The sequence below is a fragment of the Hyperolius riggenbachi genome, chromosome 2, assembly GCF_040937935.1.
Source record: "Hyperolius riggenbachi isolate aHypRig1 chromosome 2, aHypRig1.pri, whole genome shotgun sequence".
Taxonomy (NCBI): domain Eukaryota; kingdom Metazoa; phylum Chordata; class Amphibia; order Anura; family Hyperoliidae; genus Hyperolius; species Hyperolius riggenbachi.
The window spans coordinates 360,145,683-360,164,638 of NC_090647.1; the positions used below are offsets into that span (position 1 = coordinate 360,145,683).

At 41.5% G+C, this 18,956-nt stretch overlaps 1 protein-coding gene across 5 annotated transcripts in view; it reads left to right on the forward strand.

Annotated features, from left to right (window-relative positions):
• Positions 1-18,724, forward strand: part of TRIM33 (tripartite motif containing 33) — a 157,150-nt gene extending 138,426 nt beyond the window's left edge. For 3 of the 5 annotated variants that reach the window (XM_068269702.1, XM_068269698.1, XM_068269699.1), the window contains 5 exons: positions 624-747; positions 3,679-3,753; positions 9,910-10,062; positions 18,309-18,359; positions 18,437-18,724. In XM_068269702.1, the coding sequence (XP_068125803.1) occupies positions 624-747; positions 3,679-3,753; positions 9,910-10,062; positions 18,309-18,359; positions 18,437-18,649 (616 nt within the window). In that variant the 3' untranslated portion in view covers positions 18,650-18,724. The remainder of the gene's footprint in view (positions 1-623; positions 748-3,678; positions 3,754-9,909; positions 10,063-18,308; positions 18,360-18,436) is intronic. The other 2 variants (XM_068269700.1, XM_068269701.1) reach the window with 1 other exon arrangement.
• Positions 18,725-18,956: the final 232 nt, after the last annotated feature.

Genomic DNA, 18,956 nt, shown 5'->3' on the forward strand with positions numbered 1-18,956 from the left:
GAAAAAAGACAACACTACTGTGCACTGAATATTAATTAGCCATGTGGCTAGGAACAATAGCGGACTCATGCAGTATACTCTGCCTGGAGATTTTTCAGTGCTGTGAGCTGGACTGGGGTTACAAGCTGTTGTAACATGAGCCTGTAACTTCTCACTAGCAGCACAGGGGAGGACCCAAGGTGGGAAGAAGCAGCCCCAGAATGCTTTGCAGTATGGTATGCGGCCTCTCGGCCTCTTAAGAGCTTGGGAATAACATCCTTGCTGTTCAGCACACATCAAAAGAGAGATTTTTAACTTCAGTATTGCCTTTTTGGCTTCCTTCTAAACTGTTTAACACAGGAGAATAGAGGTTTAAATTAGCTTTTGCAGCCTGACAGTTACTCTTTAAAGGGAAATTAATATGGCAGCCTCCATATCCCTCTTATACATTTGTCCTGTAAAGGTGAGTAAGCAACAAATTGATTTTAACATGGGCAAAAAAGTGCCCCCCCCCCCCCCCCTCTTAATATCTTTGCCATTTTAATAGTTTTTGAAGCAGAATAGTTTTTTATAGTTAGAAACAAGTGTTACCATGTGATTGGCTGCAACACGGCTTTAAGTTGTCTCTTTTCCTTCTCTGTCAGTGGGGACTGGATGTGCACGTTCTGCAGAGATCTAAAGAAGCCAGAGGTTGAATATGATTGTGATAATTCACAGCATAGTAAGAAAGGAAAGACTAGCCAAGGCTTGAATTCTATAGATCAAATGGTAAGTGTGTAGTGCTATTTTACCATGTAGTGTTATTATAATAATGCCAACATTTGTATAGTGCTTTTCTCCTGTTGCGCTTGAGCTGCAGCCACTGTGAAGTTTTGTCCAACAAATCCTTACAAAATAGGTACTTAATAAATAGGAAGACCGGAGATTCCATGTGCAATTCACTTTTTCACCTGAGTTTTCTCCTAGGTGATATTTTCACAATTTGTAAAAAAGAGAAAAGCCACCAGCAAGAAAACAAACGCTCAAAATATTTTTTACAGTACCTTTTCACATACTTTTTAGTACATTTTCCATTGCAAAGTGCTAAAAAGTTATTTTCATTTGAAGATGAAAAATTACCTCCTAGGAGAAAACTCAGGAGAAAAAGTGAATATGGGCCCTGGTCTCCTACGTCAGAGGTGGAGCCCTTAACCAGTACACCATCCAGCCACTACATTTGTTGTGCGTTTGAATGGTGCAGAAATCTTCTGCAGTACTTTACATAGTATATATATTGTCATCCCACAAACTAAAGTCTGCCATAGTCGTTCATTGCCATTTTTTTTTTTTTTTGTAGGGGAAGCAATTAAGCCTATAAACTTCATTTATAAGCTTACGCATGGTCCTTTTCATGTGGATATGATTAGGAGTACTTTTAAGGGTGTTCCCCTGCTAACAAGAACATTTTGTTAACAAATACTTTCATACTTGCTTGGCTGTTTTCACTTCAAATACTACTTGCTTAGCTGTTTTCACTTCAAAAACTGGATTAGGTTTGTAAGAGAAAAAAAAATCAGGAATTTGATTGGTTGTATGAAAGGAAACCAGCTAAAGGACCTGCATCACAGGTCCTGTGGAAGTCACTTACTTACCAATACACCAAGATTTCAAAAATAAGTCAGGAGATGCAAAGAAAAAACAACTTTTGGCTTTATTCAAAAATAGCACATGTATACATGAGGGAAACCAAGATAAGCCTAGCAAAAGGGTCAAGGCAGTTTAAGGTTTCTGGTTCAACTTCCGCTGTGCACCAGTTCTTATACTCCAAATTACGTGGTCATGATGTAATTTACTTGTCCAATAATAATGTGTGTCTTCGAGGGTCTTCTTCTTTCACTCTAAGAGGGTGGAGAATTCTCACAGCCTTGCACCTGGTCTGGACTACAGCACACAATCTCTCCTGCATCCTGTTCCCATAGTTATTTTCAAGGTCTTTACTAGTGTGTCTTGAACCATCCCCCGATGGGAGGTTGTAGTACCAGGCACGCCATATCAGTTTAGAAATTCCTGAGAAGACCAAAAACTCACACAGTACCAGGTCTTAGCTAAAGCATGTCTACAGAGAAAGAATCTGAGACTAACTTTAAAGGGTAGCTCTATTCATCTGAATCATCTGTGTTACATTAGCCTTAAACATTGGTGTCACCTTATATCTATTAAGTGCATATATATGAAACTTGGATTAACATACAGCTATGACATTAACAGTCCCCACACAGATTTCAGTAGAAACAGAAACATTCATGGTTCATTCAAGTTATGGCATTAATGCCTAAACTAAACATGATTAAAAGGTAATACAGTAATACCCAATGTTTTTTTTTTCTACCTAATCTAAACCTCTTTTTCTATTTCAATTAAAGTTGGGTCTTGGAATCTGTGGAGCCAAGTACTCACTGCACCTAAAAACCAGACAGATGCAGACTTTTTTTTTTGAACATTACTTAACCACTTGCCGACCGCGCACTCATACCGCGCGTCGGCAAAGTGGCAGCTGCAGGACCAGCGACGCAGTTCTGCGTCGCCAGCTGCAGGCTAATTAATCAGGAAGCAGCCGCTCGCGCGAGCGGCTGCTTCCTGTCAATTCACGGCGGGGGGCTCCGTGAATAGCCTGCGGGCCGCCGATCGCGGCTCGCAGGCTAAATGTAAACACAAGCGGAAATAATCCGCTTTGTTTACATTGTACGGCGCTGCTGCGCAGCAGCGCCATAAGGCAGATCGGCGATCCCCGGCCAATCAGCGGCTGGGGATTGCCACCATGTGACAGGGGACGTCCTGTCACAGGCTGCACAGGACGGATAGCGTCCTGTGCAGCCCCGATCACCAGGGGGCCAGGTAGGAGAGGGGGAAGCGGAATTTCGCTGCGGAGGGGGGCTTTGAGGTGCCCCCCCCCGCCAGCCACACGCAGGCAGGAGAGATCGGACCCCCCCCAGCACATCATCCCCCTAGTGGGGAAAAAAGGGGGGATCTCTCTGCCTGGTGTTTGATCTGTGCTGGGGGTTGTAGAGCCCACCCAGCACAGATCACAGAATTCAACGCTGGTCCTTAAGGGGGGGTAAAGGGTGGGTCCTCAAGTGGTTAAAGAGACACTGAAGCGGAATTTTTTTTTATGATGTAATGAATTGGTTGTGTACTATGAATAATTACTAGAAGATTAGCAGCAAAGAAAATATTCTCATATTTTTGTTTTCAGGTATATAGTGTTTTTTCTAACATTGCATCATTCTATAATATATGCAGATTACACAACACTCAGCATTCAAAATTATTCTTTCAGAGCAGTCTATGAACTAATGACCTCTCCTCTGGCAGAGAAAAAGTAAATAGTTCAATAACAGTTGAGATAATAAAAGCCAGAAAACGGCCCTCTCCACGACTTTGAAAGTCGTAGAGCTTAATGGCTTTTTTGCATAGAGATAACAACTGAAGTTTCTTAACTCTTCCTGTACTGGAAACAATTAGACTGATGTATCTGATCATAATGTTTTATTTCTTAGCTGTACTACACATGCAAATCATAATATCGTAATTTTTTTTTTTTGCTTCAGTGTCTCTTTCAGTGAATTAGCATAAGGTCGTTTTTGGTTTAAAAAAAAAAAAAAAACTTAAGGAATTGTATTTATTTTGTTTTCTGAAATGTTGATTGTTTTTCTATTTAAGAAATGTGAGCGGCTTCTCCTGTATCTCTATTGCCACGAGCTAAGCATTGAGTTTCAAGAACCGGTCCCTTCAACTGTAAGTTTTTTTTTCAGCTTGACTTGTGTAGTATTGATTTCAGCATTGGTGTATGTGTAAGGTTTAAATGCTTGGAATCTTTGTGTATCATTTCTAGAAAATTGTTTGACAGCAGCTGTCTTATGGTCCCATTGGGTCAGCTCCATATAATGTAAGCATTTATGGGCAGAAGTAAAGTCATCCAGCCAAAGTGTGCTCTCATTTAGTGCATTAGTGCAGGTGTAATTTCGACAGGTGCGGCTAATTATTCCTGCAACAGGGTTGGCGTTAACGGCCAGGGGTGTGAGTGAACATAATCCATATCAGAGCCCACTCATCTCTGTTCATAATGAATCCTCACCCATCCTATTTCAGACTGAACACCCCTCCATCCAATCACTAGAGTTGTTTTTTTTGTTTGTTTTTTCCTCCCTTTTACCAACTTTTCCTTTGTACAGTTTTCTGTCCTAACCTTCTTATGCCTTGACCAGTTCTTTACCCCCCCCCCCCCCCTCTCCCCTCCTTTTATATGCTTCTTTCACATGCCTGTGCTTGCAATTTCATCTGCCCCCACACATTTCCCCCTGTTTCTTGTACACTCCTGTAACACGTTGCCGCTTCCAATTAGGTCTTGCCTTTTTAATTGAAGGTTTCTCTACACCACCTAATGTTTGTTCACATAACTGCATTCTCTCGCTCATGAGTGCCTGTTAAATTGTGGTGTCCTCACTTCATGTCTTTGCCTACTTAATGAGAACCTGAACTGAAAATAAAAAGTCAAAATAACTATACACAAGTCATACTTACATCCCGTGTAGTCCACTCCTCAATCTTTCTCATCTTCTGCGTCCCATTTGTCCACTGTGATCAGTGGAATTCTCTGGCCTCCATTTTAAAAATGGCTATTTCCAAATAACAGCTTCCTGGTCAGCACACTGTTAAACTGTAATATCCCCCACTTGAGCCATAGAGAAACATGGACATTACCTTGCACATTCAGTTGTAACTGACAGCTGCTGATATGTAACTGACAGCAACTGGTATATTTAAGTTTTGACAAAATATTGTCCGAAATGGAAGGGATCACTGTCAGAAGAAAATGGTGAGCTTCTGAGAGGAACTGACGGTGAGGTTAGTATGTAATATTCATTTGCAGCGACGTCCTGTGTTTACTTTAAATAAGTTCCCTTTTAACTGTGCCTGTGCTCCACTTTGTGCTTTGTAGGTTAGTTCTTATAGAACCTACATGATACATAAGTGTGTAGTCAGTTCTGCTATCCTCCTTCCTCCGCCCATGCTGGCATGTGTATCACATAAGTCACTTAGGTGGTGTTGATGTAACAAGCGGCACTACTACAGGCTGCTTTACCACCCCAGTGGTAGTACCACACATCCCAGCGGTAGCACCACACAACCTCTCGCCATCCCCATATACTATGGGATAAGACAAATAATATTTTCTCCTGGCAGACTCAGTGCTTGAGCTGCAGCCACTAGGGAACACTCTCTATAGGCAGTAACAATGTTAGGGATTCTAGCCCAAGAAGGCAGTGCCCTTAACCATTAAACTACCCAGCCACTACTAACACATTAACCAGGAGTTAACTGCATTTTTCCATGCACACTGCTAATCTGGACTACAGACAGGTTGGGTTAAGGCGCGTACACACGACCAACTTTTCCAACCATCTTGTCGTCCAACTTGTCGTTTGAACGACAAGTTGGACGTGTGTATGCGTAGTCAAGTAACTGATAACAGCCAGTTTGCCCGATCCGCTTGGCCGATCAGTTGGACCAACTTTCGTTCAGATGACTGTCAGGTCAATATGCATGTACAACCAACCAGTGGTCGTCTGACCAACTAATATGTGGGGGAATGCGTGTAAAAAGGTGCAGGATACCAGGATTCCCATCAACATGATGATGCACGTCTTTTATGACTGAACGTCCAGTCTGTTAGACTACATGTAAATTAGTTTGTCAGCCGCTTTGTTGGACGTTTGTACTTGACGGTTAAACAACAAAGTCTTTCAAATGACAATCGGGCATAAAGTTGGATGTGTGTACACACCTTTTCTCTTGCCATAGCTGCAAAGAAGCTCAATTTCAGCTTGGTAACGTTATGGAAATTCTTCGCTGGTAGAAATTGAAAATGGGCTTTTTTTCAATAACTATAAATTACAAAAAGTTTTGTGCAGCTCAAGTGTTTTTCTGGTAAATTTATAATGTATTATAAGTTCTTTCACTTAGTGGTCTAAAGGCCAGCATTTCTACTTTGCTCTAAAAGATTCCTCACAGCTTTAAAGCTACTATCCCAGAAAAAAGTTCTAGCAGAACATCACTGAAATGGTTAAACAAAACACTTTCTCCTGCTATTCAGCTTCAAATCCTCATCCAAACTGGAGATAAGTCTTTTTACTTGTTAACAAATGTATTAAAACTGGAATGTAAACAAACACTCACTGAGAAACTGTCTCTGCTTCAGGCGCACACAGTGTTCAGAATAGCTCATTAGAAGATTTTAATATATAATAAAAAGTTATAATAGAAAAAGAATAAAATGCAATGCCAGCTTTCAGGGCAAGAAATACTACACTTTGGAAACTTGTAATTTGTAAACAGACAATATTAAGTGTGCACCAAAGCAAATATAACTGTATAAGTAATAAAAAGTAGGAAAACACATTTTTATTTAATGTTATGTCAGTTTCAGACCATTTTAATAGCCTTATTTCTTATTTTTTTATCACTCTGCATAATTTTCAGTGGCTTGAAACAGAGACAGTTATCCTATTTAACCAACTACCAGTTAAATGAATTGGCAGCTACTGCGCTTGATTAGCTCAAGTCAGTGGAATTTTGCTTAGAAAGTTGTACCTGAACCTGGTCTCTAGTAAATGATTAAGAATGCATTATATACAGCCATTCATAGTACCTAACTCTTGGGTGATATAATTTCTTAAAGGAATACTATCGATGTATGCATTTATCTTTAAATGCTGTATGTTGTAGCACACATTAGGACAAGTACTAGGAGCAATTTGATTCCTCACACAGCTGTTCCTTTCAGCTGTAAAATCCTCCGCACTGACGTCAGTGTTGGATACAAAATGTATCTAATACTGAGCTCCCAGAGGGCTAGACCATGTCTCTGCAAAGGGGAGATGCTATCAACTCCTCAGTTTATAGTTTATTTATCACCTTGCTCAAAGAATCTTGTTGATATGGTGGTAAGGGGTTAAAGATTCTAGCAATGTGTGTTTATTATCTTTGCTTCTCTTTACTGATAAAAATACTAATAATGCTAATTGTAGACAGTGGTCTGCCGCTCTCAGCAGCTTGTAAAGTGGATGCAGCCTGGAGTGAATCGCCTCAAGCAGGCAGCCAGTCTGAGTGTAAACACATACTAGTGTTATAGCTTGTTATATTCCAGCAATATTCCAGCTCATTTAGTTACCTGTTACCACCTCAGATCAGCCTATTTCTCCTCATGTCTGCTGCATGCTGTGAGTGACACAGTGAAATATATTTGTGAGCTGTGTGACAGAGTAACCAAGCAGCTCAGGGTGACCCAAACTACTATGAGCTGTGTGAGAAATGAATTTTTAAGCAGGGATAGCGAGAGAGAGACCTGGGTGAATAAATAAAGTGCCCCTAGCACTAGTGGTAATGTGTACACTAATATAGAGTATTAAAAAAAAGTCGTTTCAATCGATAGTACTCCTTTAACCTCCTGAGCACCACAGGTGTATAGCCCATAGTGACCAGGCAAATTTTTTTACAATTCAGCACTGCGCCACCTTAACGATTTATTGCTCGGTCATACAACTTACCACCCAAATTAATTTTACCTCCTTTTCTTCCCAGTAATAGAGCTTTATTTTGGTGGTCTCTGATTGCTGCTGCTGTGTTTTTTTTTTTGTTAAAAAAAACAAAACTATTTTATAACCCACCACTCCCTAAATTGGCCCTAGACTGCAATCCATACACTAAAAGATACTTATTGAAGGGTGCTGCTATTATACTTGATCACGCTAGTACCACCTCTAGCTGCCTAATCCTCAAGGTCTAGGGTGTCCCCCTAGCCCCTGCCGAGTTACTACAAAAAAAAAATTCCTCTATAAGAAATCTGCAATCCATGCACTACAGTACCCTCTCGTAGGCATGAGCCTATGAGAGGGATTAGATTGTGAGCCATTCAGAGAGACAGTTAAGTGAGCGCTGTACAGAGGGGACCGATCACAGCGCTGTATAAATGTTTGCTCTTTTTTTTTTTTTCCTTTAATCAGCCGCGATCGGAGCTGGCAGGCTGATGCTGGATCCCCACTCTGTTGTGCAGGGAATGCGCAAGCACGCGTTCCCTGTTAATGCCGCCCACCGCAATTTGATGCCAATCGGCGTTAGGCGGTCCCCAGCGAGCCACTCTCCCACCTCCCATCAGTGTGAGGTGTTTGGGAGGTGGTTAATGCAGAGATTACGCAGCGAGTCCACCTTACCATTTCTGTGTAAAATGAGACTGTACCTAAAATAGCCATTTAAAGTACTTTCACTCAGTTTACCCTTCTACTACATAGATATGACGAGATTGAACAAAAATATTGTATCATTAGTGAGGAACTTTAGGTAAAATACTGACTAGTGTTATTCTGATCAGCAAGCTAGGAAAGGAGCTATTCAGGTTGTACTGCTCAGCTTTTTACAGATAAACTATAGAGTATCTGGCTGCTGACACTAGCTATATAAAATTTAAAACATTTTGATTATGATGTTTCCTGTATACTATGTTAACTTGACCACACTATGCAGGCAGGTAGTCAATAGGTCAATGAGTAACAAGTTGAAGCATGATTATGTACATTTTTAATACAAATATTTGCAGGTTAAACATGCACCTATTGAATCCCACCATCGCTTCATTCGATTAGTCCATTTTTAAACTACATACTTTTGTATAAACTTTTGCACGATTCTGCATTCTCAGAATTATTTGCCTCACATTGATAGTGTTTGTGCTTGAATTTGGCACTGCGTGCTTCAAAAGCCAAACGCATGCATTCAGCACGGAGCAGGAGGACTTAAATGAAACGCAGTCATCCTGCGATTCCGTGTTGAAATGGTGCCAAATGCTAGTGTTGGGGTTCCGAACCATGCATTGCTGAATTAAAAAAATCCCTAGAGGGCAATGTTATCGTGTGTGTTTAGCACATTTCCCGCTGTTCTTGACTAAAGGCTAACCTGAGATTTGTGAATTGAGGGCTTCTGCTACAAATACCATTTGAGTTATAAAGCTAAAAAAACAAAACCGTACTACTGCCCAAGATTGCAAGCCACAATTGCCATTTGGGCTATTTCGGGTAAACATTAACCTGAAATAGATGCCATATCCTTGAGAAGGCGATCAGCTTAAAGCGGTATTGTCACCATAAAAATCAAATTTCAACAGCAACTGGTCTGAGTGTATTAAGTGATAAAGATGCTAATCCTGCATTCAAAACTTTTTTCTGCGGTTATGGTTTGGAGTTATTACATACTATAGGAGCACTGGCCCTAGTGCCAAACAGTGCCAAAAAGTTGAATGCTGGGAGTTCTTTTGAATGCTGGGAGTTCTTTTTATCTATTATATATTCCTACTCTTCCTTTTATTTCCCTGCCTAGCTGACCACTTGTGTTTACAAGCAAGGCTGAGGTGACTCAGTGATTGGATGTGTAAATAAAAAAAAAAAAAAAACTCTGGGAGGAGGGCAGCTAATGAATACACAATGAGCAAGAGAAGGGAGGGGGGGGAAACGAGTCAGGGAGGATATGATGTTAGCATTAGCTTGGCAAGATGGCCACTGCCTAGAAAAGGATTTTCAGCTTTTCCTTTGTAAAATTCACAGGAATAATTACGTGGATAGCACAGTACATCTGTTATGTAAGTAGAGGTAGTATTTATCTACTTATATATGTGGTTTTTATTTCTAGGTTAGCAGGTGTGTCACTTGTTCTTTAATCTTGTTTCCTAGCGTTTCTCAGCTATAGGTATTGCTTTGTTTGTACCTGCATATAGGAACCTGACAGTAAATTGGCTCCTTTTTTAGTTGTGTTTAACAGGTTAGGGATGTTGCATGCTTTAAATACAAAGGAAGGTCTTTTACATATGAGCAAGCAATGCAGTACTTGTTCTTTGTGTTGCAGATACCTAACTATTATAAAATAATTAAGAAGGCCATGGACCTGTCTACAGTAAAAAAGAAGTTACAGAAAAAGCACCCTCAACACTACCAGACACCAGAAGACTTTGTATCGGACGTTCGGTTAATATTTAAGAACTGTGAACGGTTCAATGAAGTATGTTCATTTTTATTATTTTGCACCTATAAACTATGGCTTGCCTTCTTCAGTGCATGCGTATACTTTTCTGCTTCTTTAGGTTAATAGACTCTGTTCAAAAGAGAATTAAGTATTTGAAATTACCGCTTTTACCCAATACTAGCTTAAACGTTAGTGTCCTTGTAACTAAAAATCAGGCTCGGATCACTGCAATGAACTGGTTTAGGTATCTTTTAAAATAGAAGCATATTGCTCTTGTTCACAGTACGAAAATTACCCCTCACTAGCCAATGCTGGTGTTGCATTGTGTTGATGCAGGATTATTCACATTAATGCAGCTTGAAAACTGACCAGTCGTGTTCCACTTTGGCAGAATGAAATTGGTCCATTGTCAAGCTGCATAAAGTTGCTGCAACAGACTTAATTTATTGACTTTCCCTATTCATTACATCTGCACAGGGATGGTCGGCAGTATAGCAGTACAGTTCACTACCTAGTGGAGAGTGATTACTTTACAAATTCATGAGACAAGCATGCATTTCAAACAGGAATCAGCACACAGTGTTGTTGACTATTGACCTAAAATAAGGGGCTAAACTCAACGATACTAGCATTATCAGTTAGGGCCTAATTTCGACATAAGTACACTTAAGTATGAGTTCATGAACACTTTCACGCATACAGAGCATTGAGTTAGGCTTTGTCTGAGAGACAGCTTTGCAAAAACAGAGAATTTCCATGCTGATAAAACGGACACTAAATTCAAATACTGCATCACTCCTGGGGCTTTTTTTTCTTTTTATAAAAATGGTAGTGTCATCTGTATTTGAAAGTATTTTTGCTGGGAGTATCGATCTAAAACTTGCACTTTGCATTATTACTATCAAGTTGTGAATTTTCATCTAAATGTCTGTATTACATGGATGAAGCAATAAATAGATTTCATAGATTTTAGAGGATAACAGAGCCCAAAAGTAGATGAGAAACAGGGGGAGCAGGCAAGTATGGTGAGCTGCCCGATGCTCACCGCTCCCTCATTCTTCTTTCTGCCCCCTGGTTCCCCTGTAATTGCCCTGGTGTCCCCATCTTCCGGTCGGCTTTGTCAGGATCATTACGCGTTGACTGGCAGAGCTACACGCATACTACAGCATGCATTTGCTGGCCTGGAGCACATGCATGTGACATTACACGCATGTGCAGAGCGCTCCCAACCAGTGAACGCGTGCTGTAGTTTGTGTGCAGCCCGAACAGCCAACGCTTAATGATCACGACAAAGCCATCTGGAATACAGGGGCACCAGGACAATTACAGGGGAACCAGGCGGCAGAAAGGAGAAAGGGGGGTTGCGGTGAGCATCAGGACAGCTCACCATACATGCCTGCTCCTCGCGTTTCTCATCTACTTTTGGGCTCTGGTATCCTTTAACCTCCCTGGCGGTACACAGTTTCAGAGGCTGTGTCCGCCGGAGGATTTTTTTTTAATAAAATGTAATTTAAATGCTTAAGCTAGCACTTCGCTAGCTAACTATGCCCCCCAAGCCTCGCCGGACCTAACTAAACCCCCCCGATCGCCGCCGGCAATATTTACCCCTCCGCGATCCCGCGAGAGCCGCAGCTTCACCATTTAGCTTCACTCGTCGCTATGACGTCATGCCCAGTCCCGATCCTCCCCATAGCAAAGCCTGGAGCTGATTGGGAGGCTGCACCATCGCGGGATCCCTGGGGGGAACGTATAACGGCGGCGATCTGTGTAGAGCGGAGGGACTTTGGGGGCATGGTTAGCTAGCTAAGTGCAAGCTTAACCATATAATGCACATTTTATTTTTAAAATAATCCTCCTGGGGGCCATGTGATTCTCTTCGGCGGCTAGCCCGAGCGTCGGTCGGGCTTACCGCCAGGGAGGTTAAAGATACAAAGATCTCTCATTGGCTATCTTGTATCGGCCTACAAATATCTGTCAACACTTAATTCTCCTGCACAAAGACATTTTCATAAGGGGCCCATACACCTATTTTCCCGTCGATATACAGCAGATTCGATCACTGTGATTGAATCTGCTGTGAAATCGATGCGCAAACGCTGACCAAACGATCGATTTCCATCCGAAATTGATTGTTCCCGACGATCCGTCCGTGCGGAAGATTCCGCTTGATCGCCGGCGGGTCGGGAGTGTGCCGATAGCGGTGTTCGAGTGTCCGACCGACGCTAGTGGCAATACATTACCTGCTCGCCGGCGCGTGTCACCGCTGCTCCTTCTCCGCTGGGTTCCGGCAGGCTTCACTTCTTCCTGTCCCAACAGGAAGTTTAAACAGTAGAGCGCCCTCTACTGTTAAAACTTCATCGGACGTGAAGTGAAGCTGCAGCCCTGGAGCCGAGCGCGGAAAAGACAGCGGAGACCAGGGGACTCGCGCCGGCCGGATCAGGTAATGTATGCAGGGGCGGCAGCTTCACAGATGGTGAATCGATTTCATGCTGAAGGCAGCCATACGATCCCTTTCTGATCAGATTCGATCAGAGAGGGATCTGTTGGTCGATCTGATGGCAAATCGACCAATGTATGGCCACCTATAGACTGGAAAACAATTGGCAGAACTATGTAATCTAATCAGTGCATTTGATGATAGATTGGCTTTAAGGGAGTGTATAGCAATTTGTTTTTCCTATATTTATTTCTGTATCAAGATTGGACTAACGTAGATATTTTGTATTTTATTTTGTTTAGAAAAAATATGAACACATTAAAATAGTATTTTTTTCTTTAATGTCTGCTCATTTGATTTTCAGGTTTCTAGGTGTAATTAAGGCTTAATTTTGCTGTAGCAAAGATAATTGCATAGTGAACCCTAGTTATCCGTCGCCAAGTCTGGAGACTTTGCTCTAGTAATGTTAGAGCCTTGTCAAACACTTTGATATTCACAAAATGTTACACAACAGATTACACAATAAAAATGTATTTTGTTCTTATGTTTCTAATTTAAAAATAAATACATGAGGAAGACATGCTAAAAACCTTCTATACATTCTGTGTAATAGTAAACTTAAGCAGGCCATACACTGGCTCGATTCACGGCCGTTTCGACAGCAGATCCGATCCTGGGATCGGATCTGCTGCTAAACGCACCCGCCGATCCGATTCCCTCCCGAAATCGGATCGGACCGTCGATCGCGCCGTGCGGGAAATTACCCTCGATCGCCCGGCGGTAGGAGCGCGTCGCTTGCGGCGTACGATTCGGGCCCGATCCGAGCATGTATACATTACCTGAAGCTGGCTCCGGGGTCCTCTTCTCCTCGCTGCACCGCATTTCCGCATGTCCCAGTGTACGCTTATACTTCCTGTGTCACTCCGGTGACCAGGAAGTTGAAATAGAGGGCGCTCTATTTGAACTTCCTGGTCACGGAGTAACACAGGAAGCGCCGGGATGGAGCAAGAACAGCGGTGCGGTGCAGTGCGGAGAAGATGCCCGGGAGCCAGCCTCAGGTAATGTATACGGGGGGGGGGGGGACAGGCGGCAGGAGCAGCTGAACAGATTGTGATCGGTTTCAGGCTGAAATCGATTCACAATCTGTTTGCAGTAAAGGCAGCCATACGATCCCTATCTGATCAGATTCGATCAGATAGGGATCTGTCAGCTGGTCGATCTAATGGCACATCGACCAGTGTATGGCCACCTTTAATATACAAGGTTTGCTTACTGTAAACCACAACCAGAGTGATCCCCAAACCTTGTGTAATAACATACAAGCACTTATGGTCCCAGCTAAGATCATTTGACAGTGATTATGTGCACAGACTATGGTTATCCTGATTGCATATTGCATGCAATGCTGGGTGCTTCCTTTTTATCTGAGATGTGTAATGTGCTGTGCTGGATTTAATGTATATTGTTCTATCAAACAAGTTTGATTAGTTTTGAAGATAAGGTGTTCCTTATTACACTGACTTATAAGTCATATTTTGAGTTTTGTAGGTATTTTTTGTAAACTATCATATTTTTTTTAATTGAAATTATGAATGAAGAAATTCATGGAGTCTTCTAAGCAAGCCAGTCTTGGCTTATTATTCTTGTTGCGTTATCTGTGCAGTTAAAGTCAAGGCTACAGACTGGTAATCAAGGCAGCCTCTGTGTAAACAAGCTGGCAGCTGCTACTTTTCACATTATAGGAACAAAACCAATAATACACTATACTGTATATGATTGGGGAAAAAAGGAAAAATACTTTTTAAGGTGGCCATACACTGGTCGATTTGCAATCAGATCGACCAACAGATAGATCCCTCTCTGAATCATATGGCTGCCTTTACTGCAAACAGATTGTGAATCGATTTCAGCATGAAATCGATTCACCATCTTTGAAGCTGCAAAAGCCCCCTCCCCCCTCCCCCCCTGCGTACATTACCTGATTCAGCCGGCGCGAGTCCTCCGGTCTCTGCTGCCTTCTTCTCTGGGCTCCAGGGCTGCAGCTTCACTGTACTTCCTGTCCAGGGAAGTTTAAACAGTAGAGGGTGCTCTGCCTGTCCGGACAGGAAGTGAAGCCTGCCGGAGCCCAGCGGAGAAGGAGCAGCGGTAACAGCGGGGATACGCTGGTGGAGCAGGTAATGTATTGCCGCTAGGGTCGGACATTCGAACGCCGCTATCGACTCACTCCCGACCCACCGGCGATCGAGCAAATTTCACAGCAGATTTGATCAGTGATTGAATCTGCTGTGTATCGCCGGGAAAATTGTTAAGTGTATGGGCCCCTTTATTCAGAGGTGTCCTTATGGTTTCTTTGAGTAGCATTTAGTTGACTTCTAAAAAATGTTAAATCCTTAGTCCAGCCTTCCACTTTTAATTCATATGAGAGTGAATTTGCACTAGTTAGCAATGCACAGTGTTTTGTGAATTGTATGTACCTTTTGCAATAAAAGTGTTTGACAAGCTGCAGAAAATTCTAGGAAATGCGGTAAAAACATTAATTGAATGCTTAGGAAGGTTAGTCCCATTTGCATGACATTTAGATTAAGTGCTTGAGGTATAATGTAGCTGAGGTGACTGTAACGTTTTTTTAACTTGCAACTTAAAGGGAACCTGAAGTGAGAGAAGTATGAAGGCTGCCATATAATGATTTTTAAACAATACCTGTTGCCTGGCACTCCTGCTGTCCTAGTTGGATGCAGTAGTGTTTGAATCACACATCTAAAACAAGCATGCAGCTAATCTTGTCAGATGTGACAATTTTAGAAACACCTGATTTGCTGCATGCTTGTTCAGGGTCCATGGCTAAAAGTGTTAAGAGGCAGAGTATCAGCAGGACTGCCATGGAACTGGTATTGTTGGTTTTTTTTTTTTTTTAAATGGCACCCTCCATATCCCTTTCACGGCAGGTTCCCTTTAATTAACAAGGGAGCATATGGAAGTTGTTTGTTTAAATGACTGAGCATGTTGTTTGCAGTACATTTCTACTACAAAAAGTTTTGTGTGCTAATCCTTCAATTCATTTTGTCTGATTTTGGTCAGTGACACTGCTTTTATTAATGTTAGTAACTCAGGATGTGATTTAAAAAAAAAAAAAACATTCAGCGAAAAACGAATAAGTGCATTAAAGCGTCCCTGGTTTAAAGGCTACTTGCTTGCTGTGTAATCTGTAATTTCAAATGTCCTTCTTGTTTGGAAACTTTAAAGTGAACTTTGTCAAGCCAGACACATGGCCTACTAAGTGTAAGCCTAATAGTGTCCTGTCTACTGCCAGCTTACATTTAAGTACGTGAGCAAGTTGCATAGCCACCCCCGGAGATGATCAATGAGATGCTTATTTTTTTGAGCTGGTGCTAATTTGGTTGCATTCTTTATGCATATTGAAATTTTGACCAATCAAATGCCATTACAATTTATTTTTACAGTCTGCATACAGATTGCAACTATATTTGCATACACTCAAAAAAATCTGCATGTCATTGACCTTCTCTACATGTTTTCTTGTGGGGGCGTGGCTATAAACCTTACCCACCCGCTTAACTATAGGTTATCTTCTTTAGTGCAGAGGCTGGGTGAACAGGGCTTTGTCTCAAATGCAGTCACACTCTTATAGCAGGAAATACAAATTGAGCTTGAAACTGCATTCCAAATTCTCCTTTGTGCAAAACGAGTACAGAACAAGGTAGTAAGACTGCATAGAATGCACTCATACCCTTGGTGGGCACCACATAAAGTTTGACTCAGTTTTACATTAAAGTGATGGCGTTCTTAAAATGGGTGGTTAAATGTCATATTTGCAGAAGCATTGTAATTAACCTTAAAGGACTTACGAGGCGGGAAAAAAAATGTAAGTACCTGCATCAAATTTGAATTCACTGAGGATGCCATGCGCGCCCTTCGTGCAGTTCCTGCCTGGTCCCTGCTGTTCAATCGCTCCCCCCCCCCCTCCCCAGGCCGATCCGGACCCCACAGCCCGGGTCGTGCTCTCCTCATGTAAAATGGCTGCCGGAGCTGGCTGCGGCTGCGCAGTCCGCATAGGCGCGAGTGCGGCTGCGCAGCTCTAGGGCCTCAACCTCCCCCCCCCCCCCCCCCCTCCCCCGCTACAGGCTGTCACCGGACAGTCTCTGACACTTGTAGCTTATTAGGTAGGATTTGTGAGACTGTTGTCAAAATCTAACCTGAATTTTGTGATACCTGATTGCAAAAATGCAGATGCTCTGTGCTGTGCACTGATTGGTTATGTTACCATGACATTTATTACCTGAGAGAGTACATTTAAACAAGTTCTGATACTCACTTCAGCTGAGGTCATGTGGTCAACAGACATTCAACCTCATAAACCTCGGTGTTCAAGAATTGGCTTAGTATTTAAACCAAAAACCAATCTGCTCTTTGCTGAATGCCATTTACCCTTAAACTAAAAAAGACCCCTGCTATATGTTATAGAAGTCAGCAAAATTGTACAGTCCTTTTCTGTGGTCAATTTTGCAAAGCAACTGGTTCCTATCAGCTGCTTCCTAGACTTCACTAAAGGTAATTGTGTAACCAAAAGCTAGCCTTGTGACTTCATCTGAAGGAATGAGAAAGCTGGGCCATTTATGGGTCAGTTATGAATAGACATGCCAAACTGATCCTTATCGGATTGGAAATGTGATCATGATCTATTTCTTCTCTACATGGCATGCTAACTATTGATTTCTGCTAAAATCTATCTAGCGAACATCAGTCGAACTGTAATTGTAATGCTTCATACAATACAACACAGTGGGCTGCCGATCCACCACTCTCTCACAGATTTTCCAGGATGTCCAGATAAATGTCAATTGATTGCTTAGAAATCAAAAGGCAGTCAATTAGATATAGTGCAATAGACAACCCAAAAAATGTATTAACGTTATAGAATTGGCTAGAGATTGAAAGGAAAAAAACAATGCATGTTTGGCCAACGTAAAATTGCTGTAAAATGTGTTTTCTCCATGCTGCACACAATTGATTGGCATGGGGTCCTGAGGGTAGCATTTTTCAGGTATCTGCTATTACAAGGGTAGATTTAGCTTTGAACAGTAGGATGGACAGGGGTGTATGGAAGGACCCGTTTGTTAATCTTATTTACATTAGTCATCTTGTCTTTTATGTATGTAAAGTGATTCTTTAAGATGTGAAAATCAAACCATTTGTATTTGTGTTCTTGTCTATATGAAACCCCATAGAAATGGAATGGACATCAGGAGTTTCATTTAGCTTTATTTATATGTTTAGTACTGCATGGGGGATGTAATAAAAGGCACTTGTTATAATATTTCAAATGACCAGATCCTCTACTGAATTGATAGCAGATTACAAATTGAACTGTGCTGTTTTGATAGAAAACAGTAGCCTTTTGACAAGTGCCAATTGAAATGAATGACATATGAGCATCTTGAGACCTGTTGCATTTTCAGTTAACATGCGTGCAGCTGGGTCTGTATTTACATCTTTTGTAGAAAATATCACAACAGTTGTCTATTTCTTGGATAAAAGAAGCCTACTACAGGCATATGCCTAAAACAAAACCTATAGCTCACTTCCATCTGGTCTGTCTTTAGTATCATAGCATGCTAGAATATTGGTGCTGCCTTGTGTGTTCAATCTGTCATTTTATTACTGCCATATTCAGAAACTATTACTGAGCACACATTTTAAATAGCAGTCAAGTCATAACATTTTTTTAAGTACTGTTATGACCCTGTTTTTAAAAAGTAACTTAATACCCTAATTATACATTTAGAAGAAATGATTTTCACATTTTTGACTCTGGTGTCCTTTTTAGATGATGAAAGTTGTTCAAGTTTATGCAGAATCACAAGAAATTAATCTGCAGGTAAGCTTTCCAACACATGCAAACTTGAGGAAAGTCTCTGCATAACCCCAAGTAAATGATGTGTTCTTGTCCAACAGAATGACTCCGAGGTGGCGCGAGCAGGAAAGGCTGTTGCATCATACTTTGAGGATAAGCTTTCAGAAAGCTACCCCGACAGGACCTTCCCACCATTGCCAGATTTTGAACCAGAGGACGATGATGGAGAAATAACAGAGGACTCAGATGATGACTTTGTACAGCCTCGGAGGAAACGTCTAAAGTCTGATGAGAAGCCAGTGCATATAAAGTGATTTCTTTGCCCTGGACTTCATAATTTCTGTAGAATACAAGACTTTTAATAAAAACTTATTTAAGTGTTCCTGGAATATCTTCTCGCCTGCACCAGCCACCTTCAAGGAGAAGCTGGCAGCTTTTAGACAGTATTAGACCAACTAATGTTTGTACAGAAGAGATGAACATTCTTTTAAATAACAAGGATGGAGACTTGTAGACACTTTCGTTTCGTTTTTGTTGTTTTGTTTTTTTATTTGTATTTTGATGCCTGATGGACTCTTGTCCCAAGGAACAATCAATTTCTAATCTCAATTAGCTTTTGTG